The sequence below is a fragment of the Hylaeus volcanicus genome, chromosome 7 (assembly GCF_026283585.1).
Source record: "Hylaeus volcanicus isolate JK05 chromosome 7, UHH_iyHylVolc1.0_haploid, whole genome shotgun sequence".
NCBI classification, from domain to species: Eukaryota; Metazoa; Arthropoda; class Insecta; order Hymenoptera; family Colletidae; genus Hylaeus; species Hylaeus volcanicus.
In genome coordinates, this window is record NC_071982.1 from 21,569,310 (window position 1) to 21,596,870 (window position 27,561).

The 27,561-nt window shown below is 40.5% G+C and overlaps 1 protein-coding gene and 2 long non-coding RNA genes across 8 annotated transcripts; 1 reads left to right on the forward strand and 2 right to left on the reverse strand.

Moving 5' to 3' along the window:
• The first annotated feature begins 66 nt into the window (after nt 1-66).
• Nucleotides 67-27,149, forward strand: LOC128880147 (protein kibra). Of its 5 annotated transcripts, XM_054129896.1 has the most exons (13): nt 67-1,198; nt 1,645-1,785; nt 7,154-7,263; nt 7,550-7,644; nt 18,863-18,971; nt 19,053-19,212; nt 19,303-20,829; nt 20,957-21,043; nt 21,169-21,358; nt 21,480-21,941; nt 22,085-22,300; nt 22,388-22,866; nt 23,067-27,149. In XM_054129896.1, the coding sequence occupies exons 2-13, from the start codon at nt 1,658-1,660 to the stop codon at nt 23,527-23,529; spliced, it is 4,026 nt and encodes a 1,341-aa protein (XP_053985871.1). In that variant the 5' UTR covers nt 67-1,198; nt 1,645-1,657; the 3' UTR covers nt 23,530-27,149. The 5 variants fall into 5 exon arrangements, with proteins under 5 accessions (XP_053985871.1, XP_053985873.1, XP_053985874.1 ...); XM_054129898.1 differs by lacking the exons at nt 67-1,198; nt 1,645-1,785 and adding an exon at nt 3,453-3,505 and having other exon boundaries at nt 23,067-27,148; XM_054129899.1 differs by lacking the exons at nt 67-1,198; nt 1,645-1,785 and adding an exon at nt 6,494-6,556 and having other exon boundaries at nt 23,067-27,148.
• On the reverse strand, nt 7,651-11,211 carry LOC128880152 (uncharacterized). The gene is made up of 3 exons (XR_008457765.1): nt 10,364-11,211; nt 9,527-9,585; nt 7,651-9,303 (listed from the first exon to the last, which is right to left on the reverse strand). It is a non-coding gene; the product is annotated as an uncharacterized LOC128880152 (long non-coding RNA).
• On the reverse strand, nt 12,477-14,849 carry LOC128880151 (uncharacterized). Of its 2 annotated transcripts, none has more exons than XR_008457764.1 (3): nt 14,455-14,849; nt 14,238-14,381; nt 12,477-13,658 (listed from the first exon to the last, which is right to left on the reverse strand). It is a non-coding gene; the product is annotated as an uncharacterized LOC128880151 (long non-coding RNA). The 2 variants fall into 2 exon arrangements; XR_008457763.1 differs by having other exon boundaries at nt 12,482-13,658; nt 14,238-14,365; nt 14,455-14,833.
• Nucleotides 27,150-27,561: the final 412 nt, after the last annotated feature.

Genomic DNA, 27,561 nt, shown 5'->3' on the forward strand with positions numbered 1-27,561 from the left:
GGGGATTATGTTCAGTTCTCATCGGTATACGCGTTGAGGCGAAAAGGAAGAGAGAGTGAGCGAGAAGCATTGGCAAGCGCGCACGGTGCACGGTAGAACGTCCAGTGGCATGTTACAAACACTCGACATGCTTGTAGTTGGCGCGAGGTTTTAGTATTATCGTAACGAAAGAGCAGTTTATCCGTATTTCTGGCGGTCGTGCCGATACACCCGACGAACCGTGGACTTTTCGCCGAGCCGCGTTCGATTCGAGCTGCGAATAAGCAAAAGTGTCTTGTGGTAACCGTAACAGTGTCTGTTGTGCAAGTAAAAGCGTAGTGAAATATCGCGTGGAGGGAACGCGAGGCGAATTCTGACATTTCTCCGAAGAAACGTCTTGCTCGTTGCTGGTGTCCGTTGCACAACCAGCGGAATTTTCGTGCGAGAAAGAAAAGGAAACACGGTGAAATGTGTGTTGAACACGGACAGTACCGGTATTAACGGGTCGCGAGCGTACATAGATACTATCCCGACTCGACTCGGCTCGACTCGACTCGACTCTGCTCTGAAAAACTTTCCTCGTCGTTCCTGCTGCTCGTGAATGCGACAGACTGGAACGATTTTACGATTTCACGATTATTCTTTCGAGAATTCGTCAATGAAACTTGCGCTTGGGTCGCATTTTCAAGCGATGATCGTTTATTCGCCGGCGCGGTGCCTCGAACATTTTTTCCTTGGTGAAAAATACACTTTCGGATGAGACGATAAACGAGAACAATCGGAATCGCAGGATGGTGTTGTAACGAGAAATTAACGCCTTTGGAGACGCGCAGAGGGAACATGTAAATCGAAGTGAGCCGCAAGTGAGACGACCCGAAGGGTGAAAGTGTATTTTTATGTCGAATTCGTTCTTCTTTTCTTTCTTTTTTTTTTGATTTTGTGGTGCGAAAAGATTAATCCAAGGGCTATGTTATTTTTACATTTCCTCGCGATATTTCGTATTGCCGAGTGATCAGTGTACCTTGGAGGAAATGAACGTTACGATAATGTAACGGACATCGATACGTGCTCTCTTACAAATGTAGGACCGCGGCACTGTCTCAAGGCAAGATACGAACAGTGGATTTTTCTTGGACGAACAGCTATGTTAACGGTGGAATTCCGCTCGAGAGGAATCTGAAGGCGGGGACTCTGACGTCACTCCGCTCATGATAATGAGGTATTCATGATGGCGGAGTAGCGCGCGCGAGCGAGCCAGCGAGAGAGAGTGAGAGGGGGACAAAGCGCAAGAGGGAGTATTTTATGTACATGTACACACATATGCATACACCATACATACTTACCTTATAAACGCATTTACACGCACGTATATATATATATATACAGATCATAGTGTACACTATACAGGTACACTGTACACGTAGTGTACGCACGTAGCGCGTGTGTTACTGCAACACATTCCTTCCCTCTTCCTTCCACCGTACGTCAGTGTGTATCGCGTTCCTTCTCTCCGCCACTCGAATGCTCCTCTTTGTCTCTCGCGCGTCCGCTGTCTTTCTTTCTCTTGCATCGATACAACGTGTATATGGCACGAGTAACGCGTGCTCGCGCGCACGGATATGTGCCTGCGGCTGGTCGGTGATAGAGAATTTTGGATGGATTTAGAGCGCAGTGAAATATGCCAAGGAGACGGAATGGGGAGATACCGCTTCCGGAAGGGTGGGACGTTGCGCAAGACTTCGATGGAAAAGTGTATTTCATCGATCACAATACGAGAAAAACGACGTGGATCGATCCCAGAGACAGGTATGTCATTTCATACGTACGCGTTCGGTATGCATGCGTGCCTGGGGCTCGATTTGATACACTGGCCCGCAAAAGTGCGGGGGCACCATCGCCAAATTAGTTTAACGGCAAACCTACCAACGTTTGCAAACTTTCCTATATGTAGATTTCTTGCGCGCAGACTGCGGGTCTTTGTGCAAATTCATATTTTGTTCGATAAAAAAGCGAGATTCAAGGATCGTAGGGGAGGTAGGGACTACGTGAAACTGTAGGTTTGTTTATAATATGGGCACTGTTCGAGGTTACTGTTTTCGGTGTAAGACGTGCGTTTATTTTTATTTTTTTTTACCATGTCAAAAAAATACGAATTATCGATGGAAAGGAAAAATTGCGAGCCATAAAGTTTGTTCATCTTTGGAGTACATTGAAACAGAAAGACGTAACGGACTAGCGTCAATTTTGTTGGTTAGATGTCACAAATGTCTACCGATTAATGACATTTCAATTGATCGCAGTGTTGTCGCGTTTTCACTACAGATAACTGCTTATCTAGAGTTCCTTTTAATATATTCTGACTATTTCAATACATCTCCCAAACATCCTTAAATGATAATCCTATCACCGTTTGCAAACTTTGGTACATATTTCTTGTGTGCAGACTGCGGAATTTTATGGAAATTTATATTTTATTCGATAAAGAATTAAGACTCGAAGGAAACACGATTATCGTCGATGTTTCATATACATTTGCATTTCTGCACATTCTCATAGATTTTCCAATGTTTTTAATTCCTATAAATGCATATATGCAGTACATGAATTATATACGATTTAAAATTAAAATTGAATTTCAAATTTTATTCGATTCATTTGCTTTATTAGAATACGAAATGTAAAATGAAGTTGACCAAACTTGATTCTCGTGTGCGAAGACTTTTGTGGGACACTGTACATACAGTGCGAGACAAAACGATAGCTCATCTAACGTTTTTGTTTATATTTAGATATGTGCGAAGGAATGTACATGTTTTGCGCAACCTATATATATATATATTGCACGTCTCGTTTCATGTAAACACAGTGAAAATCGATTTTGCTGGATCATGCGTTACAAAAGTTACAGAAATTAATGTAGATCGATGGAACATGACAGCGCACTATAAGCAAAGTGTTTCCACGATGAGTAAATAATTTATTAATATTTCGTAATACCGCCTTTCTACAGAACTTCAATTAGTATTGTGGTATCAATTTGTAGACTTCTTCGATAATTTTTTTTTTTTTGTTCTTTAAATTGCACCATTTTTCATTTTAACTCTTCTACTATTTAAAATTGCATTCCTTTCGCGTAAAAATGTCTAATTTTCGTAGAAATATACTGTATGCTAATACGAAATTTAAGGCCTGCAACAGAATTACTTATTCTAGAATTATTTAATATTTTGTTCCACCAGTTTTAGCATTTACTTACATTTATTTTCACAACACGTGCAAAACTCGTCTCGCGAAATCGATTTATAGCATATTTACATAAAATAGGCCTTTTCGATACGTAGAGCAGACAATGTTTATTCTATACGTGTTTAAATATAAAAAGAAAACGTTAGAACGACCTGCTATCGTATCTTTTTCTACACTGTAACTGTCAGTTGACCACGCGCGATCATCAGTTTAAAAAAATGTTATCGTTCTTTTCGGAATTAATGCAGCGTGGTACCGCGATAAAGCGTACACTCGAAAGGTAAGCATCAATCGGAACGCTAAATATTTCTGACGTTACGTTACCCTCGTGTGAGCGCTCCTTAAGTTTCTCGAGTGTGTGTATCTACTACGTGTATGCATGCGTACATTCATACAACGACTCGCCGCGCCCGCATTCCAGTCACCAGGGCCGCTGCGCTCTCCGTGAAAAAATTGAGATATCTGCTGATCAGGGTCGACCGAAAACAATACTATTTTTTTTTTCTTTTCTTTTAAATTGCAAATGTAAACATTGCGGTAGACGCGGAGGTTAATTCCGCGCCTTTGTAACCCGAACGTACCACTTATTTCCGAAGAAAAAGCGTACTTTTCATCTTCCCTCGGTCACACATTCCAAAAGGGCACATAATAGAATCAAATCTCCAAACAATCTGTGTGTTTCGTTCCTATCAAGGTTCATACTTAAACGTAACAATCTCGTCAGTAAATATTTCTATATAAACTAGAGTTATAAATAGACTGCAGATTTTTATATATTTATAAGAGATTTGAGCGTCCAAGAACTTACAAAATGCACACGGTGTGCAATGATATAAGAAACTAGTGAAAGTATAAAGTTCATGTTATAACATTCTCAGAGTAGAATAAATTCCTATTTAGGTTCAATTTTCTAAATAGATTTGCAAAGATTTTATTTTGCATACAGATTTGTAGTTACAAATAATTATTTAAATGTAAAGACACAGAATTAATTTCTACACCTAGTAATTGTCAAGTGTATTAATAATTTGTTAGAAGAATAGATTTGAGGGGTTACCGAACCTCGAATGTGTACATAAATTGTAATGGCCATCGGGTCGAGACTTCGTATGTGTCGATTATTAAATAGAAAGTACGACGATTGAATGAGATTGAAGTAGAAAGAATTTTTTAAGAATTTATAAAGATAAACATAAATAATCGATTATTAGCAAACGATGGCGTAATTCGTTAAATAGAAAGTACAACAATTGAGTTTTGAACTGAAAAATATGACCATAAATTATTTATAAATTTAATTTTCATCGAACAAATGGATACAATTATATTACAAAACTTATTCATACGGATATTGTTCCAAGCGTACGCTACGTCTAGATTAACATACGAGTAACCATAGCGAGAACCATCTTACGGGGCTAACCGGTATGTAACATACATTGAAACGACCAGCACCTAAAAATAGTCTCTGTTAGGAGGGTATTATTCTTTCAATTCTGATGACGTTGTTACGTTACGTATGCTTTTTCTATTCCCTTCGCAATCTTTTTTTTTTCCCCTTTAAATCTCGTACCACGTGTTAGTCCAACTTGTCTCGCAAATGTTTGGCCGTCGCTTGATCCCACTAACTTAGGCAACCATTTCTGCCAGCTATCGTTCGATGTATTGCCGGTACGCAGAGAAACCAATTGGGCCATAAAGGTTCGACGTCGTGCCGAGGCGCTACAGGCGCCCCAGCGATAAATCATTCGATTAGGATTAAGAAATAATCCAGTTTGAAGTGAATATAAGAGGATACACAAAAACAGGCACCGTCAGCGAAGGATTATGTGGATAGAATAGACAAGGTGAAAAAGTGTAATGCGAATAGCAAGAGAAAAATGATTGCGTGCACGTCTGTCCTTCTCTGACAACGCATGCGCGGTTACATTAATCAGGCAACTTTGGCGGTAGAGAATTCGAATCGAGGGAAATTCCTCGGCTGTCAAATGTGTCTTAATTCTTTTTTTTTTTTGTTTTAAATTAATAAAAAAAACAAATTGACACTCATCTCGCTGGAATCTAAATTTACCTTCGTTTTCTGTATGCGGCCGTGTGCTGTGTCACGGCTTAAGAATGTATCGAATTTCCAAGTTTGGGAGTACTCTTGTCTCGTAATTCGTGTCATGGCTGTGGTTACACATGTACGCGTGTGTGCGTAATATATTACACTGTCCGTGGCCCCTCTGTTATTATTCATCCGTAAAACAGGAATCTCGCTTAAAAATGCGAGGAATTACGTGGACGTAGGACATAGGTTGTCGCGAACGGCAACTTTTTTTTTTTTTTTTTATTAGGTTTCTTAGGTTAGAATTTAATCTCTTTATAATGGTAGAATTATCGAATTTAAAGATATCGGAAGAAAATCACGCCAGAATAACTTGGATATATTTCAAGGTTTCAACGAATACAGGCGATAGAAAAGAAATAGAAGGATTTAGCGAAGTAACACCGAGCACAGGAAGTAGGCGCAGAGTAGTGTCTTTGTGCCGACTTAGGGGACCAAAAACAAAGGTCGCACACATAGCGTCTAAATGAACAGCAATTAATTTTTATTTCAATATGTTGTATCAAATGTAGAAGTGTAGATATAGATACAGCTCGTAATTAATAATTCCTGTAACGTCACAGGAGCCTCTGTAACTGGAAGTACATGTATAAGATATCTAGAAAGAGAGAACGAATGGAGAGAGTATCTCTGTTTCTGTCCAAGTTGTGTGTCCATTGGTGGGGGAAGTCATACGAATCGAGGAGGATCTGACGCTGACACTTCTCCTCAATTCGTATTTTCCCCCACCAGTTCCTTGACGTGACTGCGCGTGCGTTGTCAGAGAAGGACAGGCGTGCAAGCAATCATTTTTTCTCTTACTATTCGCGTTACACTTTTCCACCCAACTCACCTCCTCCGTCTCTATCTATGTATACAATCTCTTTGGAGAAGACTTGGATTGTTCGTGTTAACAATATCCTGGATACCTAATCTCCGAAATATCCTGTCCGCGCTCTTATCGAACGGATTGTATTCGTCCCGCCAGAGTGTAGATTAAACAAACGACCCTGAATGCGTACCGTAGACTCGGAGCAAACAAGCACGTAAGCGTGGGCATATAAATCGCGTGGGTGTCCCTCTTCGACTACCTGGCTTTGACCCAAGGGCATTACTTATGTATTAAGGAACGCGTGCACGCCGCCAGTATCGCTCATATTTTCGTACCTTTACTCGTCCAAGGTGCGAGGCCGCTTCACAATTACAGGATTATCGACAGGCACGAACAGCGACCCGCATTGTCAGGTTGAAAGTTAAACCGCATCAGGGGGGGGGGGGGGGCCAAATGTCAAGCGTTCTTCGTGATTGTTTTTCACGGAGAAGAATTTATGTTATGTTTGTATGACTTTGGTAGTATTTTAGGTATCTTTTGAACTACTTTTGGTAATATTTTTAATTTATTTCGCGCAGAGATTTTTGAAATATCAGATGTTTATATATATATAGCAAGTTTTTGTCATAATTGTTATTCGATTTTAATACAATTTTTCTTCTACGTTATTAACATATTTTGCCACGAATATGAACTAAGTTGGTCAAAAGAGTTGAAAATTGAATTTTTTTTTTTTTTTTTTTTTTTTTTTTAGGAGTGTTTAAAGAAAAAGTATCAATTTTCACGTTACATAATTTCTCTGTAAAAAAAAAATATCCCAAGAAACGCTTAATACGTCTTGCTTTAAGAAATTCTGGTATAACATTATGTACAGTATTGTCTCGAAATAAGCAACCGTTTTCCGACAATTGTAACGCGTCAGATATGAAAACTATCGCGTCGACGAATCGAAAATCCTAATGATTTCTTTGCCAGGCAGGTTTCTCAATATTCGTTTTTCTTGATTACAGGTTCACGAAACCCCAAACGTTCGCAGACTGTATCGGAAACGAACTTCCACTTGGATGGGAGGAAGCATATGACAAGCATGTGGGTGCATACTACATTAATCACGTCAATCGTGCGTATTATTTTCCTTTTTACATGTGATCACGAATGATAACACATTATGCAGATTATTATTTATGTATAAATTCGATGCTACTGTCGTTGAATTAATAGACATCCTGGAATTAGTAGAATTTCTTACTTGATATATTGTTAAACAAACCTTTATATTTAATTCTTTGTCGAATTCTTTAATAATTATTGCAATATGAATTGTAATACGAAATAAATTACGCATAAATAGGGTTAACGAAGAGGTGAAAAGCAACGTGTTAGTTTGTCTCGTTTGTTGGTTCTAGAAACGACGCAACTGGAAGACCCAAGACAAGAATGGCGAGCCATTCAAGAGGCCATGCTTCGAGAATATCTCCAGACAGCACAGGACGTACTCGAGGTAAGTTTTCAAAGCTCCTTCGATCGATCTTTTTTCCTATTTAACCGTTTGCAAAGATGGGAACGACACGGTCGAAAATGCCTCCGATAGATTCGTACGCCAAAGAAAAATTGTGGCTTCAGATGTGGTAGAAGACAAGAAAGTGGGAGAATGTCGATGTATGGTATATTTATTTTGGTCGCAATACTGCTGGCATGATGTCATCGTCGATTTTCGAGATTGGCTCGTTACTCGATGCTAGTTTCGAGATTGTCCGGAAATTTCTCGACGACAGCTGCGGAAACTTCTCGCACCAAGGTGACAATCGCCTCGCAGACTAAACAAACTTTTATGCACGCTCCCAAGGAACGATTGAATAATCGTAATTTAATACAATTCAACAACCACTCATTACACACTATGAATATTTTTTCTGTGCTTTCCATATTACTGTATTCCATACAATTTTTAATCGCACCAGACGATTACTTTTCAGTAAGGAACCAAAAGGTATAATTCCAAAATTGAGGCGACGATAACAATAGATTTGAATTCAGGATCAGTGAATTGAATACTTGAGAAAATTAAATACCAGGGAAAATGAATAGGCTAAACGGTTAAATACTAGAACATATGTGAAATTATTCTAAAAATTATACAAAACATATGAAATTATAAAAAAGTGTCGTGAGTAATGTAGGTTCGTAAACGTTGCTCGAAAGAATTACCCGGCTCGCGCATTGCACACACCGACAAGTTGTTGTTCGATTACGTTTACTTTTAGATCTCAAACACGAGACTGGTATTATCTCCTGAATGTGAAACTTGCCTCGGTGTAATCTTGCTCGAAAGAATTATACAGTTTGTACGTTGCATACGCTGATAGGTGGTTCTTCGATAAAACAGGAGTCGCATTATTCGAGGACTTGTCACAAGGAAATGCGTGTGCTAGCTTCCTTCCTTGGAACCTTCACGCGTTGGTACATTCATACGTGCCACGCACTCGTAAGCACTGGCTCGAGCAGTCTTGCATTCCTATGCAAATGTCCCTCACTCCACCCCTCTCTCTGTCTTCGTTCCTCTTTCCCTCGTATCTTGTTGTTGCTCTGCACTCTGATGTAAAACTTCGTTTGTATCGCGCTTCTATTAGGGTGGCCAAAAATTTCCTTCCAAGTTTCAAACAGAAAAACACAGTCGTATCTGTACTATACCTAAATCTCTAACGCTAACGTTGTCCTAGCACGATTAATTACAACCAAGAAATAATTCATTTTTTGATAGACGAGTTGATAGGAGATTAACCAGAAAATTGTAGAAATCTGTGCCTGGTAAATTGATATAAATGATATGCACAACTTTTATTTGAACCCTGTTTGAAGTGAAACTTCTTTGGCTGCCGTAGAGTAAAATCGATTCATGAAAAATCTTATGTAATACTCAGCCATCACGAAATCCCTACTCTGGCATTGACGAGTGCCAGGTAGGGACACCAGAGGAGTGGGGATTCCCACTCTCTCGATACTGGTGAACTGACAGAATGAATAGGAACCATGGCACTGTTCAGCGGGATTCCCTGGTCGAATGGGGTTACTGGCGTCATCGGTGAACTGGCGCCAGTCCACGAGTAGTTCGCTAATTTCAGCTTCCAAGCCTGCAGAACTCGAAGATGACAATACGAAGCTGAGAATCAATGACGTTAATGTGGTAGCATTGTAAATAATAGTAATTATAATAATAAATGAGTGCTACCGGTGGAAATATAAATTTGGCTTTGTAACCATTTCCACTGCACGTGATAAATTGGTTCAGATAAAAAGAAAGTATAAAACTCTAAAAACTGTTAATTTTATACTTTTACGTTATCGAGCAATTTACACGTTATTGTGTACCATTGTATACTTACTCTCATAGTTTGTACATGTTCAAATTTGTCCCATCGACAATCTGAAACGCCAGCGCCATCTGAAACGTTCGCAAGTCGGCAGACACTTTTCTACATAGTTTGTCCTCTTTATTCTCTACTCTTCATAGGTTGAGCGAATCTGTCTCTAAATTCGTACGAATTTCTGTGATCGGATCTACGCTACACGCGTATCGTAAAGAGAAAAGGATCCAGCACGTAACAGATAGTTTTATCGTACACATAACGGATCGGTAAAGTAATTCCCGCTTAAATGTCCTCCAACGGGTTCGCCCGTGTACATTTATTCGAGGAAGCTGTCCGTGGCTCCCGTGTATGTACCGTTCGACGGGATCAGGAGCATCTCGCGAGTTAACCCCTACGTGTCCCCGCGCCTGCTCTTAATCAATATTCTTCGTTACCCTTAATCTATTAGGTGTAGAAATTAATTCCGTGCCTTTACATTCAATCGTTTGTAATTATAGTTTAGGTAAAAATATTTATTCGACATTTTGTTAAGTTAAATTATTGCGCATGCACCATTCCACTTGTAAAAAAAAACATGGTACCGATAACAAAGTTCTAGTTTCCCCTTTTACAGTCTATCCCTGAACCTGAGACAAGGTAAAAGGGATCGTTGTAACGCGTCATACTATCATGTAATGAAAATAATTTATAAACTAAACATCGTAGAGAATCGCAGACTCCGACATTTGGCTTCTCTAATAAATTATACTAAATAAGAACACTGTCAACTTCCAGCGCCACGGAAATCGTAAGCTTATCATTTTAATCGAATGACGCTTATATATGCACGCGACAAGCACACTGGCAACTCACTTGCGTCAGTAGTTTTTCCATGGGAATGTAACGAAAAGAGAAATTCCACGTGCAATGATGACTGACATCAGTCGACTGACGCTAGTAACCATTCCACTTGGGAACCCCCGTTGAACAGTGCCGCGATTTCTATTCACTTCGCCAGCTCGACAGCGTTTAAGGAGTGGGGATTCCCACTCCTCCATTACTCTACTGGTGTCCCTACTTGGGACACTCCACACTCGTCGCTCGTCATGGCCAGATAAGTAGGGATTTCGTGACGACCGAGCGCTACATAAGATTTTTCATGAACCTATTTGCTCTAGCCAGGGGTAGTTCACTTTAGAGACCCTCTAATCAGTCGCGAAATAACTTTGCCCCATTCTGATTGGTCGCCGCCATTTTTCAGCTGACAGAGGGCCTTACGAACCTGATGTAACGTATATTTATTCCACTGACAAAAATGACATTCTTCAACGTGCTAAAATTAAAACACTATTTTCTTCTAATTTCGCGGAATTAGCTAAAAAATGACGAGACCCAACTTAACCTTGACGTTATTTCGTGACTCGTGTCAGAGTTAGAGGGTTCCTGTGATACGTATGTTTGTTATTGTACTTATTAAAATTGATTACGAGGAGAGTAGGATGTTCGCTCGTGTGGCATTCGACATAGCGTGGGCTGGGTTTAGGACGATGATATCTTGGTATACGAGCAAGAGACGAGCGAGCAAAGCAAAGCAAAGCAGGCAAGCGGCAAGCTTGCCACGAGACATTGGAATGTCTCCCGCCCATTCGAACCTTGTACCCCTTCCTTCGAGATTCCCCTACTTTGCTCCTCCGTGTACTGGCTTCTACCAGTGACTTCCCTCCTTTTGACCTTCTTCTCCCTTCATCCAGCACAGCTTCTTAAGGCGCATCCACATATTCGGCTACTTTTCAAATATCGGACGCTCGACAAACATTTCCCTACTAACTTCTGGCTACTTGACAATTCCTTGACAAAATCTTGACGCTCGTGTGCACAGGAATGCAGAAAGTACAGCGTTTTACACGATTCGATAGGAACAAAGTATTTTTTAATTCATGGTAATTCAAGTGTCCATCATCTGCACTGCTGCAGTAGACGATTGCGGCAATTGGAACGCAACTTGTGTCTAGGAATATTGCAATTGGAAAGCACCCTCAGTGCCGTGTAGATAGTATATGGAACTGAGGTATTTCCATTTCCATTCCCACTGATGTGGTAATGGTTTGATACCTATCTGAGAGTTATAGAAACAGAAAGCTGTTAAAGTTTATCATTTTTAACTCTATCTTTATGAAACTATAAGAACTACCTTAATCTGGTGATGAGTTGTATGAGTTTTACCCAACTTTGCTGTTCCCTGTGATTGTTAACGATATGTAGAATGCTCAAAGTTAATGGTTCGAAATTTTAGCGTCATATTCCCATTCAACACGGTGCGTCGTCCAACAGGTTGTGCAACTCTACGTACACTTTACAATGATTGCACGAAAGATCCTTACGCCTGTGGCCGCTATAAGGCGCGCAGTCTCTACACTAAAATTTGAATGCATCTCGAAGAAAACATGCCAGTTTCAGCACGTCTTTCGTCCTCAGTTCTTTCACTCAATCTCTCTCTCTCTCTCTCTCTCTCTCTCTCTCTCTCTCTCTCTCTCTCGCTGTTCTCTTGTCCTTCCATATCTTTCCTTTTTCTCTTCTCGCACCAGGCGACCCTTTTGGCGTAGTGGCTACCAGTGTTACGCTCGTAGAGGCCCCAAGCGATTCACGATGGATCCACGAACATCCACGAGAATCCCCGAGCGTGCCCTACAGCGCACAAGCGGATGTGCGACTGTCCTTGTCCTTCGATATTCGTCCATTGGTTGACAAGATGCGCCACGGGGCTGAGAACCAACCAACACGTCAATGCAAAGGTTAAAGACTAAGGCAGTTGTTCCGTGGATGTTGTTAACAAAACTTTAATAATTTCAATTTAAATTGACCACCACAGTTTTATGAAAAACTATATCAAAATTTTGTAATTTTAATACAGATCTTTACGGAAGATTCATGTTTTCACGTGAAATCTGTTGTTAAAATTTATATAACCCGCTCTATGCTTCTGATTAGAGTAGTTGATTATGGAACCGCTAGATAGTATTAAAATTGGGCGAAACCCTAGATTACCATTACAATTGAAGTTTGCTAATATCGTATCTCTTATTTTTCTCTTGAACATTTTCCAAAGAAGAAACCTATCCGAACCAATATCGTCAAATTTGAAGTAATCGTAGTCTAGGATCCTATATCCAAGTAAATCCTTAAAATAATCCCAGCCTAACTCTATCCCACGTATCTCTAAAACTTCCAGCGGCAGCGCCATGCGTAGGGTCTCGGAACTTACTCGTTGCGAGATGAAATGCAGACGATCTAACTCTTTCGCTCGAGTATTCCTATCCATCCAAGTAAAATTCCCTCGAACGTGTTTATTCCGGCGTTAAAGGTTCGCGGTGCAAGTATTTTCATTGATGTCAGGCCTCCGTGGAGGTTGCTCGCGGAACATTTAACGCGAAATTCTCACGTGAACGCTGGAAAGGATTTGCCTCGGAAATACCGTAGAGGAAAATAGAGAGTGCTGTAAGGAGCACGATCGGCCTTACGGCGTTGTTGCTCGCCATTTGCCAGCGTAGCTTTTCACATTCCTACGGCTCTCTTCCAGGGGCAAACAATGTTAACGACCACGCGAAGGGATCAGGATTCCATCTCTACCGGGCGATACACAAATAGGCTTACGCTTTTGCTCCGCAACTATACATATACAGGGTGTCTCTTGTACAAAATCTTTTCTTAGAAATTAATCAAGATACGCAATTCATTTTTTATACAATTAAACGATACAACGTTGTTATCTTAATTTTTTGATACTCGACAAAATTTTCTTGGCTGACTTCTAGAGGGAAAAGGGAGACATGTAAATTTCTTTTTTTTGATGGAAGGTGATATTAATTTTTTATTTTAATAACCATTATAAAACTGAATTACAGTAATTTTTGTTGATTTTTTTTACCTTCAAGTCAAGAACTATAATACGCAAATAAAATGTTTAGTGCATTAATTTGACACAAAATTAGCTTCAATTTCATATTGTTTTGCGTGATTTTCGTGAAATGTCCTAAAATGATTATGGAGCAAAGGCGTGGGGAGAAGAGAGGAGGTTGCAGTGGCGAGTGCTGCTGATATAAATGGAATGCGACTCCATTATCATGGTGTACATACCGATAACTCGATGTCCCGTTGCCAAGGAAGGTATCTGTGGATGAAGCAAAATCTCTTAACTTTGTAGCAATGGTATTGTTCGTGTACGAATAAGTTTTTCAGAATGTCAAAGGTGGGAGCAGAACGCAATTACTGTTTAACCGTCGTAATAAAATAATACCCGAGCCAATTTAAAATGGTCTACTGACGTCGTTGCTCGGAAAGAATAATTTATTAAATAGAAAGGGATAAATGTATAGACAGAGTAGTGGAACAGAACTACGGGAAGAAAGAGAAAGAAAACCGCGGAACCCTGTCTGTCTTTGTCTAACATCGCATGCACATGCGCACGGTTAACTCTTTATTAAATTCAATTCACTCATCTTTCAATTATTTTCTTGTAATATTTCATAGTTACTAGTGTTATATACAATCTATAAATTGTATAAATGCGTAATGTACAGATTTGATTCATTTTTACGTCGCATGCGTTAGTAGACAGAGATAAATGGAGTACTAACGCTGTTTCCCTTCTCTTTCTAACGATCGGACGGACCTATATAACTCAACAGCCAATGGCAGTTTGACTTTTATAGCGCATGCGTTAGTAGACAGAGATAGATGGAATACTAACGCGGTTTCCCTTCTCTTTCCAACGGTGGGACATTTCCATTTACAGGGATATTTACAAATCACGATCAACCTAGTGGCTAGAGCGTTGGATTCACACGCTGTGGATCGTGGGTTCTCGTATCTCGTCAGCTGCAAAATTTTGAAACTGTACATTTTGACGATTAATGTTACGAAAACCAAGACCCTATGAAAGCTTCGAAGCTTATGATTATTCTTACCTACGGAATAAACGTCTAAATCGCGATAGAAATTCACGAGCCCATAGATGCGATGTCCCTTTGTAAATCGCAACGACACGATACGACGCCGACGTTTCGCAGTCGATCGAGCTTGGCGCTTATTCGCTAGAAAACCTCGCGAATGCGCTCAATTATCAAGCACCGCGGGCATTCCTGAATAGATCTACGCGCATAGTGGTTTGACACTGGCTTTGTAGATACGTGTATGTATACCTCTCTTTTATCTCTTCTATGAACGGCGCACTATAAAAGGGGCTCTCACTTGGTGCGGAGTTCCGCGGACCAGCGCTCAGATAAATATGCGGGAGGGGCCGGAATTCCTCACTCGGCTGCATTCCAATCCCTCCTTCTCTACCATCTCACCACACTACCACCACCATCACCACCACCACAATCGTTATTTGCAGGTTCTCCACTCTGTATTCTACTATTACTACTACTATCGCTACCACACAGTCACTAATACCATCGCCACCACTGTCATTACTATCGCTATTCTTACTACATACTATCGTTACTACTACTACTCCTGACACTATTACCATTATTAAGCGTAGAAATTAATTCCATGCTTTTTGATTCAACGATTTATAACGTAAATTTAAGTGGAACGCACGGTCTGTAAATTTTATGGTTTTTTCTAAACGAATAGATGTTACATTTACCTTTGCAGAATTCATTTCCACCGCGTAGAGTGAGAAATGAGACAAGCCGAGAGTGAACGTGTCGGCTAGTTGAGCACAAACGTTTGTTAAGTAGCATAACATAATTATTACGTTGCGAGAAACAATTCGTTCCACTGCCTAACAGCTTCTAATGACATTGAAAATACATTTGTAAAGTTACAAAGAGTTACGTTTATTCGTACGTGATAAGAAATGATGGAAAGCATAAATTTTGAGGTTAACTTTAAGGACACTTTAAGGTCGTATGTCGCGGGAGGGTCGAGAAAAATGTACCGAGACGAGAAAACGCGGAGAGGGAGGAGCCGAAGCGGAAGAGGTTTTGGGACACGCTGTGGGGTGAAAAGGGCTCGATGATTCGTCGGGGAAAAAACGGAATGATAGATACATAGTACAGGGAGATGCGAGGATAGAAGGTAAAAAGATGTTGGCTGGCGGAGGTGAAGTACGAAGAAGGAAGAAGAGAAGGCGGTGGATGTAGAAAAATAAAAGGCTCTTTCCGCAAGGCGAGCGAACCGGCTCATACTCGATAGCATCTGCGGAGCCAACAATAATAGTGTGGACCGAGAAATATGCGCTTGGGGCTCGGGGATGGGGTCCTTTGGCGGATTTAGGGTGGTGAGGTGGCACGGAGGTAGAAGAAAGTGCCATGGAGGGGAAAAATTCTCTGCCGCATAGTGATGGAAGCAAGCCGATACTTGTCATTTCTGAACAACTCTACCTCTCGGTCCACCCCTTCGGCTACAATTGTTTCAAACTATTCGTATCCGTGAATTATTACATCAAAGTACTACCTTAAGTTTGAGGAATTTCTTCGATAGACATAGAAACGTACGAATATTTCTGGGTCTGATTGTATAATATTTTGTAATTCATGGAACTACAAAAGCATGCAATGTTATCTCAATGAAAGACAAGGAAGTATCCCTTGCAGAAAGACGATTAATAGCCTAGTGTTAATATAAACGTCTCTATAAGTTGGCTGTAATCTAACCACGTTTAATTACGCTAATCGATACATCACAGGAACTTGTTAACACTTTACGTACTTCTAGCCTATTTACAGGCTTTCCAATTCCAGAATCTATTTGCAGGAATTAATTTACCGTGTCGTTATTGTCTAATTGCAATGCACTTCACTGAATATGTATACACGAATGTATCAAAGTACACATAAAAATTTCGGGTGAAGTTGGTAATATCCGAAATAAAATCTTTGCAAACGTATCTCCAAAAATTGAACCTAAATAGGAGTTCATTTTACTCTGCAAATATTATAATATGAACTTTACTTTCTCTACACACTCAAATTTCTTATAAATGCATCAGTATCCGCAGTCTAATTACGACACATGCATTCCTGAGTAGATCTACACCCATAGCAGTTTGACCCGTGGGTCTGTAGATCTCTTTTTCGATTCTTCCGTAAATGAGGCATGTAAAAGGAGGAAGGAAAAGGAACGAATTCGATTTCGAATAGAATTGCTAAAAAGAAATTGTAGCCGTTTTGGATTTCCACTGGATAGTATGCAGAAAGGAGGAGAACTGACACCATCGCTACCATCGCATCGCGGCCATTCCGAAGGAGAAGGGACATACATATACCAAGGCCCATCGGGCCCGCTCTTAGATGTTCAGAGACACGGATGATGGGCCAGTAGTGGCCCCAGAAATTCCAACAAGGACGAAGCATAATGCGCGACTCAAGGTCGGTTCTACTACCGACCAGAGTCCGTGATGGAACCACGTTCAGCAGGGTCGTACCGTGACCTCGCCAGGCCCTCCTTCCCCTCTTCTCCCACTTTACAACCCCCTAGTCCATCCCCTCTTTTCTTTCCTTGCAAGCTGAGCTCCGCCAACGGCGGGGCCGTCGACTCCCCTCGCGGTGCCCCGCGACTCGAGCCTCGCGACATTCCTTAGTTCTCGACTTTCAGATGGATGGAAAAGCTTTACGCTCTTCCAGGCCGTAAGCTTCGCTCAACGATGAATAAGAAACCGTCGAGTGGACTTTTATATTAGAATTATTATTGCTTTGTCCCTTTCGCGTTGAAGAATTCTCCGAAAATTGCGAGTCAACGAATGGAATGGAATTTTCTATCGATGCAAAAGAAACGGAGGAGGGAACCTTGGACCTCCGAAGACCCAAGGTTCTAAAGTATACATCTCGTAAACATTGATCGTTCGTATTACAATTAGCTAATTTCACAAGGAATCGAAGAATCTGACAGGAGAAGCAAAAGGAGGAGGGAGTCGTTCCCCGTTGCGACGGCCCTGCGTCCAGATGAGGCCCGCCTTTTTACAACGGGCAAGAAAGGCCGTAGTGGTTGAAACGAGACGAACGAGAAGAGTGTGGAAGGAGCAGACGGAAAGAGAGGGCAGGAGGAACGCATGTACGAGGAGTCAGCCCGTATGTGGTCGAGCGAGGAAGAGGACGAGACTGGAGAGGAAGGGCCGAGAGAAGGAGAGAAATAGAAGAATAAAAAAGAAGGTTGTTAGATGTGGTGGGGGAAGAGTAATAGGTAAAAGCAGGATGGAAAGGAGGAGGGAAGGAAGAGAGAATCGACCGGGTGGTGCAAGAAACGAAGGAAGAGAAGCCAACAAGAGGAAAAAAGGTGGGATACCTTAAAAATTGAGACCCACAGAGGTGGGGATTGGAATTTCGGGCCCCGTAAACCGGCCAGTCTCGAGGAGGCCTTCGCGAAGATGAGGTGAGGAGAAGAGAAGATACACCGAAGAAGAAGAAGAAGAAGAAGAAGAAGAAGAAGAAGAAGAAGAAGAAAAAGGAGGAGGAGGAAGAGAAAGAGTAGAAGAAGAAGAAGAAGAAAGGGAAAAGGAAAAGAAGAACAGGAAGAAGGAAGAGACAACGACGACACGACACAACCATAACAACAACGACAACAATAATAAAAACACCGAGTAGCAATTACAACAGCGATAACAAACGACACTGTGTACTGTGTTTAATCTAGCGTGTACTCGGTATGGACCGTCAGTGCACGCTCTGCGTACTCGTACCGGCGTACCAATACCGTACCTACGTTGACAATTACCACCAGCGCTTAGAGCACCAGTGGCAGCAGTACACCCACCGACAGCGTTTGTGCGAGCATCCCTATCAAGAGGAACAGCTCTACGAAAACGTCGTCTCCCAGTATCGAATGAAAATGTGCTATCACAACGATTACGAGAACGACGAGCAAATACAAAAGTTTTACTGGGAGCAGTGCTATAAACACGACGACGTCGACGCCACTGCGTACTATTATTGCGAATATGTAAGGCCTTGAGAATTCCTTTTCTTTACGGTCTCTTTCTTTTTATCTTCAGTAAGGTTCAAATGGAATTCGAGCTGCAACCATTGCCATCCACGTTTGCCATTTTTCCAGTTCTCTAGTTTGTGCTGACAGTGTTTTTCACAGTTTTTCGATTTTAAACAAAATCTCTTAAACACGAGGCTGTGATTATTTCCAAAGGAGATTTCAATTTTTATCAACATATTTCTCTCCTTTGTGCTCATGCATCGATATTCAACAAGTGTCAATTTCTGAAATCAAAGCTAAATTTTAGTCTCTGCAAATGGGCTAAGACTTCTAAATTCAGCTTGTTGTACCACCTGTACCCTTAATCTGTTAACTTTAACATGAATAATTTTTGTGGTATTCTAAACTATACACAATTACAAACCTTTTCCATTTCTGTTATAGGCAAAGAAGGAAATCTATGATGTGAAGCAACAGAGGCTCTGTCTAGCGCAAGATGAGTACAATCATCTTAACAATGCTCTAACAACTCTAGGTGCATCGCGTACTAGTTGTAAGTATATTACATTTCTTATTTCATCCAGAGACTAATAAATTAAATGAACCAATTGTGACATATTTGTTCTATTCTCAGTGTGCTCCAGTTCAAGTTCACTAAGCACCAAGTACGATCCTGATCTTCTCAAGTCCGATGTGGCACTCGCGAGAAGTCGAGTTTCTCGACTAAAACGAGAACTGGAACAGATCAGAGCAGAAATGAACTGCACGCAACGGGGAGTAAACACCCTTGCAAGGTATTGCATTGATTTTCATATTTGGAAATATGTTTTTACTATTCTTGCGATTGACCACAAATTCTAAAGTGAACTTCTTCTCTCGCACAGCGTGGAGCAAAAGCTAAGCGGACACCATGGAGGTTGTTATAACATCACAGAAGCCCAGGCAATTATGACAGAGCTCCGTAACATCCAAAAATCGTTGAGTTCAGGAGAGAAGGAAAAAGCTGAATTGATGCAGTCCCTGGCACAGCTTAAGGATGAGTTAACGAGATTGCAGCTCTGCGAAGGTAGTCCCGAGGCTAGCACGCTCAGTTTACCCCAAGAGAAACTCAGCACGGCGTCTCAAACGGATCTGTCAGGTGAATTGGTACCGATTGGCACTCGTTTAGCTGAGATGGCGCGAATGAGGTTACAGTACGACGAGGCAAGAAAGAGGATACAGCACATTCAACAGCAATTGGCGGATCTCGAAGAAAAAGTGACACCTGGCCAGACGGAAAGCGACAAAGATAAGCTATTGCTTTTCCAAGAGAAAGAACAATTACTCCGAGAACTCAGAAGCATTACGCCGCGTACTAGAACACAGCAAGATATGAAGAAGATCCAAAGCGAGATTCGTCGACTGGAACAAGACTTGAATAACGCGCTTGAATTGTCGAATAAAACCATCACCGACCGTGTGCGGCTTCACGAAGAGAAACAATTGTTACTGCAGCAATTGAGAGACGCCCTGCGTTCGATGGCAATGCTCGAAGGTCAATTAAAGACACTCAGCGCGAGCACACTTTCGGTGAGCAGCAGTTCTAGTCTTGGAAGTCTCAGTACGACCAGCAGTAAAGGCTCTCTGAGTTCTGGATTGAGTTTCACCGACATTTACGGCGGACCGCAGTGCTTGGGTCCCGTTACTTCGCAACAAGAACGTCCAGTTGATATGGTGGATCTACATAGACGCGTCGAGAGATTGCTCAGAGGTTCCGAACAAAATAATCTCGTTAGTACACCATCGCCTGGTAGGTCTCAGCCAAGTCTGTCGCCAAGATCCAGCCTTTCCAGCGTCAGTCCTCCTGTTTCGCCGCTCTATGAAAACGCTCCCATGGGACCACCGCCTGCCTACGAGCACATAGAAATGCAGAGGAGACAGCGTCAAAGAGCTTCAGCTTCTTCTATCGTTCACCTGGATGAAAACCAATTGGAGGATCGATTAGCAGAGCTCAGGCTCAGTCAGCAGCAAACGCCGTCGCAGGAACAGTCGTGCAGCAGCTCCCAAGACCGTCTCAAACTCGTCGGTGGCCCTCATCCTCCCGTCGAACTGCAGTCAGGAAATATGTCCCAGGGGAGCGGACTTGGCAGGCCTGTAGCTAGTATACAGCATCAAGTTCCGTCGCAAGAGCCACCACCTCTCTCGCCTATCAGCGAGACACCACCACCCACTGAAATACGATCGAGAGCTAGTAGTTCAGGCACAAACACCAGGTCCGTTTCAGCAGCAGTCTCGGACGAAAGCGTCGCGGGTGATTCAGGAGTCTTTGAAGCCTCCAATCGAAGAAGACTTTCAGGAGTGATCGGAGACGTTGACTCGTTGGCGCTTGGAGAGATGAGCTTGGAGACGGCGCAGGTCCAGATCAAGCTTAGGTTTGTTTCACTTTATATCCATAGTCTTATTTCTTACGTTAACTATTTCAACCTGACTTTGTTCTTTGTATTCTATTCGTTTCTCTTTTACAAATTAATTGTATTAAACTAGAGTTGGCTTTTTTAGATACTCCGTAAGCGACGGTCTACTTCATGTTGGTATCGAACGTGCACGAAACCTGGCTGCACTTTTTATTCCTAACAACACGCAAGTGTGAGTATTTCAGTTTATTATTTGTTATTATTCTTCAGCTATAAGTGCAATTAATGCCTATAAAGAGTCCCTCCTTAATGTCTGTGCTTCAGGGAGATAACAGTTATCTTTTCGTTTTTATTTAGGTACATCAAAGCTGCATTGCTTCCGATGCAACCACCTATTAATCACATGTGTTGTACAAAACCTGTCGTGGATTTGCACAAGCCAACCTTTGGTGAAACGTTCCCCATTGCTGTACCACTCAACAAACTGTATACGAAGACACTGCAAGTTAACGTTTGGTGTACAGGCAGTGAGTCTGAGGAGTGCTTGGTACGTGATTATTTCTATTATTTCTTTCATGTAATTCTTTAATAACACTAGACACGTTCTTCATAGTTGAGACTAATTGGAATGATCGACTAACTGTTGTACATTTTTATCACTGTTTCAGGGATCCGCCCAAGTATCCCTTGCAGACTTTAGTCCAGAATTGCCAAGCGTGAAATGGTACAATATACTGTCCTTCCGCTTTATGCAACCACCTGACAGCCCAAGCACGAGCACTGGCAACAGCACCACTGTCTGCATCAGCATAGCGAAACAAGCCAAACACGATAAACAAGAATCTGATATATCGGTGTATCGTAGCGGGCAAAACATTAAGGAGGAAAGCAGCGACGAGAGTACAATTATCAGTTCTCAGACGTCTACCTTGACGAGAAACCAAGGCTGCGACGAGCTACAAACAGCCATCTCGTTGAGGCTCGAGGAGTTGGCCAATTGCTTGGGAAGTCCCGAGGAAGAGGATGAAAATGCTGGTAGTGAAAGCGGAAGCGACGACAGCGACGAAGAGGGAATTATTGTGGAATTCATGATGGAAGATAACGTTTTAGAAGATGTATTAGAGCACGAGGTACTATTTCAGTTTTCTTCCAGATTAATTATAGTTTCAATACGCTTCGTAACTCCACAATTTTTGTAGTTTGTCATGTAAATATAATAATAATAATAATAATAATAATAATAATAATAATAATTCATAAATATTAATAATAGGAGGATGAAGAGTTACACGAGGAGGCCAAACAAACGCAGGATAAGGAAACCAACACCGAATGTATTTTCATCCCAGAACAGGGAAAACAAAGGAAATTATCAGCGGCTGGTGTCGCGCCCAATGCTATATACGACGATAGAAATTCTATTGTAATCAAGAGGAGCCAAACATTTTCACCTAGCGCTGCAGTTAGCAAAAATCATTATATTTGTCGAGTGAGTAGTGATGATCTCTTTAGGGGGTAACACTTGGACGTTGTCCCTCGTGTTTACCATTTGATTAATTTGTTGACTTTTCTGCAGCTCAATCGGAGCGACAGCGACAGCAGCATGCCACTTTATCGCAGAGGCGGACCCTTCCAACGAAACTCAGTGGAAAGACGGTCTCTTCGATGGCGACGTCCTTCGTCCGCGCTTAGTTGTAAAACAGCCACGAAAAAAGGCACCAATTTACCACCCACTGCTAGAACCTCGTTGGATCTTGAATTAGATCTTCAAGCGCAGCACGCTAGACTGAGCAATCTCCAAGATGAGCTCACTCGATTGCGAGAACTGAAGCAAAGGTTAGAACAAGCGCGAGAGAAAGGAGACACCGATTTTGCAACTTGGCTGCTGGAAGATCACAAGTTCCAAAGCTTTATGGCACAAGCCGAAAGCGGAAAGAGCGGGAAGACTGCTGAGGATAAAAGAGTGGAAAAGATGTTGAAGAGGACCTCGAAAGAAATTTACAAGCTACGGAAAACGAAAGCTGGAAAGGGCAAACCTGACATCATTTCTTTCAAGTATGTATATGACAAATGAAATATTTTATTTAATTAGTAGACTCCGGATCTTTATGCGAAATAAAATATTTATTAAATAGGAATTTATTTTATTCTGGAAATATTTTAATATGAACTTTATTTTCAATATTTCGTTCTACTACTGCATACTACATCTTATCCTACAAATACTACAAGTCAATGTTAATTTTGTGTTTCAGGGAGAAAATGGCTTTCTTCACGCGTGTCAATCTCAATGTTCCTGTACTTCCACCTGAAGATTCATCGTACGAAAACGTATCATTGCCACCTCTGTCATTCGTCCAACACAAGAGATACGCCTCGGAGCCGATTAGCAGTGAATCCGTGGCTACTAAACTTGGTGCTCAGGGTATGTCGAATGTGGCCACATGGTCGAATAGTGTTCCCAGCGAGAGTGCATCCTCGATGAGAGGCTACGGTGCAGTAAACATAAACGCGAGTGTCGTTGGAAATTTAAGCGAAGATATTCTGGCCAACAGTACAAATAAATCCGTGAACGCGAAAGGTCGACCTGCCGTGGCGAAGCTGCAGTGCTCCGAAAACGGTCAAGTCGAGACCTTGAAATCAACAGAGGAGAACGATAACGAAGAACCAAGAAGGTACGAATACGTCGTCGACAGAGTTCTCGGTGTAGAAGTATAATGTTCATGTTTTAGGCTGTCTTTTTATTTCTATCAAGAAAAAATCGTTTGTATTATTCAACGGTTAACACTTTAACTACTGTTGTATTTAGAAAGAGTTTACAACTTGAAAGTGGACTTTAAATTAATATATATTGATCTAGGCTGACGTTAACTGGTGTACACTATCGCAAAGTGTATCGAAAGCCTCGTCTGTTTCCTTAATTTGAGAACCGTAAGTACAGTGCAAAGTCCCTAGTTAAAGTGTTAACATAAAGTGTTGATCGACACCGCGCTTAGATGAAATTTAAAGAGTGGAAATGAAGAAAGGGATGTTCTAGATGCCATGTATAGCGATCGATGAAAATAAAAGTGAACATTAAACGAAGTACATTTTAACGGAATATGGTAGATACGTAACTCTAGTACGTCTAGTACGTTAAATGTTGTTAAAGAACTGCTGTCGATATTGTTATTATTACTGAATGTCGACACGATGCCGTGAAAAATGTAGACATATTCGAGGCAATAGCAAAAATGCGCGAATCAACGCGCACTGTACATACGAGAACGTAAATTATTTAAATGAAATTTATGCAGAAATTATTTAATTGATCAATTCCATCGGGTTCCTCTTGCATCCCAGATAATCCTACGCATATCGCTTTGCTCCTTTTCACCGCGTATCAGAGCACACACCACCGAGCAGCTGGACTGCAATTTAAAAAACAATGAGAAGAAAAAGAGGAAAAGGCAACGCAGAGAAAGGCTTTCGCCCTGGTTGGCTAAATTCTGCCTTGATTTCATTTCATATTACCATTTCACGACGTGTTCCTATCCAGTTTCAAATTTGTCTGTGCTTCTCAACCAAATACTGAGAAATACCACTCGATGTCCTTCGGTTTGGATATTTCGCTTTGATTAACGCTAGAACTGCCAATCTATTTAATTACACCCACGTACCACGGACTTCCTCTTACAATCTGTTGATTGTAAACAATGATTTTGTCGTAACATTTATTGACAATTTGTGAAGCGTAGAATTAATCGTATCGATTTGCTTCTCCATTCTCTAATATTAAAGACATCATAGCACGTATAACAAATATGTGGTAATTCTAGTGTTAATAAAGCTCACGTCAGAGTATGTTAATTCTGACTCATACATGTATAAATACATACGTATGCTCTAATTTCTTTATCAATTGAAAGAAGGATCACGTGTACTTATAAACGATAAAGAAAAATACATTGGATATTTTGTATTAGTATCGCAATTCTTAAGGTGCAGAAATCATTAAAATAAGGACCATATATATATATATATATGGTTGAGTGAGTGTACCACTGAGCAAGGGGGGAGTGTGTTTGTGTATTTTTTTTTTTTTTTATCAAAAAATGATTGTAAATTTAAACGATTGAAAATAGATTTTAGAACAACATTTCGTATCCAACGGTGTGTTGCAAAAATAAAACGAGTTCCTTCGTTGAAGCGAAATTCACGTCATAGCAATACTTGTACAAGAAAGACATACAATCGTCTGTGCGGTAACACGTGTGTTCTTAACGATTAACTTGAAATTAGCGAACAAACAAGTATCGCTAGGATTTTCTGTAATGCAAATAAAAATGTTGGAACAACGTCATATCGTTAATGCCATAGGTTGTAAGAATGTAATTTTCGATGTTCCGAATGTTATTTTGTACGCGCATATCGAGGAACCTGATAGGAATTGGTTTTTTGGGGGAGTAGTAAGATCTTCGAGACAGTTATGTAAATAATTTTGTACATATGCAACGACAATCATGTTTACACGTTTACGTAGTATAAATATATAAATAACAGATATTGGGGCTCTCACAGCCTGGTTCTTCACGGTTGATGCTAAACGAGGCTTCGGGGTACTCTGTGTCCTTTGACTTGCAGCTAGCTTCCTCGGAAGGTCTAACGATATAGTGGTATATCGGTGCAGACCTAACATACCCTAACAAATCTAACATAGCTAATCTAATAATCTCATAGCTAATCCGTTTGTAAATACAATTTAACTCTGTATCAGCTCATCTATCTGTCAGGTGCTAAAATACCTGGACACAGCGCTATTTGTAAGAATACCGATTAAAAATCAGATGTTGCTTTGCGTTGGGGTAGAGTTGGGTCTGCACCGATACATCGCTATGTCATTTAATCTCCAAACAAGATACTGTCGAAGAAGAAGATTACTGTCTTATCCAAAGGACATGGTGTACACCCAGAAATCTTAATTAATATCAACCAGCTAGATACTAATTACACACTTATATTTAAATAGGTTTCCGCGTACGCACGCGTACGGAAACTAATTAGTTCCTGAAAATAAGATATTTTCATGGCGACAAACGGGTACAACACAAGCAACGTTTTTATACTTCTGGTGAAACGAGAACACGAATTGATTTTATGTAAAGGTTACACTGTTTTTAAGCGCAGGGTCACGCTTTAACGTGGGCGAGTCCAAGAGCCCCTAAAGCTCTGGAGTTTAAGCGCCGTTCCTCTACATTGTCCTCTTGGGATGCACATTATTTACAACAGATTTTCCCTGCGTTTTGTTTATCGATTACGCCACGTAGAAGGGAAGGAGCCTTTAACGAATTACTCGTCCACGTTAACAAATTGCGTTGGTACCAGTGTATTGTTGTTTTACTGTGTTGAATCAAATGTTATAACGACAACGTTATCGACGATGGGGTGGACAATAACGACAATAAAACGATGTTGGTACTACTAACGAGGATAACGACGATGCAACGATGATAATGATAAAATGGTGACAATGAGCACGATAAAATACGAAATATGAACCCATGGTACTGATATTGCTAAGAATTATAATAATGGTAATAATAAGTTCCCAATGACATATACACATACATGAACACGTACATCCTCCGAAAGACAGTATGACTTGCAAGTAATGATAATGATTAAATAGTAACGATTCGTATGATAATGATTAAAAGAAAAGAATACAGTATATTCTTGCCATATAATTTGGTATTTCGAGTTTCTTTTCTCTAATCTTTAACGATGAACATGTTCCTTTGCATTCCTGAACCTTTTCGCATCGAATAGTAGTAAATGGTACAACTGGGATAAGTAACTGGGTGCATTTAGTGGAGACAACTGTTGAGTAATTCTCCTGAATTTTCTATTTTCTGCTGAATGCTTCATTAGGCAAACAGAAGAATTTAATGTATCTTTGGATTCACATTACTAGTGTTCATTTTATTCTGTACAGTTTCTTTGTATTCGATAAATACTAACATAAATCTACGCAAGACTGAATTTAGGGGTCGAAGGCCTGGCGCTGAGGATCGATCCAAGGTCATCTCAATAAGGAAAAGGTAAAGTTAGTGCTATTAGGAGTATTACTCTTGAAAGGATTTCTCCAAGAATTATTTAATTTACTTTGTGGTATTAATATAGTATAAATCTCTTTCAATATTGAGAAAAAATAAGTAGAGTACTAATATTAATAAATAGTACTTTCAACTTTTAAGGGGAAATTGTAATATTGGAATTCCTACTTATGTATACTTCATTAAATACATATTCCATAAGAGAAATACGGAAAATTAGAAGACCATTTGGCGAATGAAGATAGGAGAATCAAATTATAATGCGTATTAGGTGCGACAATAAAAATAAATTTTCAAAACAGCCTTGTTATTCTTTCTAATAAACTTACTACACTCTTTAATATGCTAACCAATTAGTCTTAAATAATGAATGGGATACATCATTGCCCCAGAGGAACGAGTAAGTATCACAATTGTTAAATAATATGGTTTATTATTCATAAAATTCATTGCATTTATATTTTGATATATATAGAAGCACAAACGCCAGTTAATGGACACACAAATGGTATCGCCATCTAGCGGCGAGGTCTGAACTAATTTTCAGACCGTTTTGTTAAAAAACATTAATTACGTAATTATCATTATTCAACATTTAATTGTTCATTTGTACATTAATAATTATCTAATGCCTGGTTTTTTTAATAAATAAAAA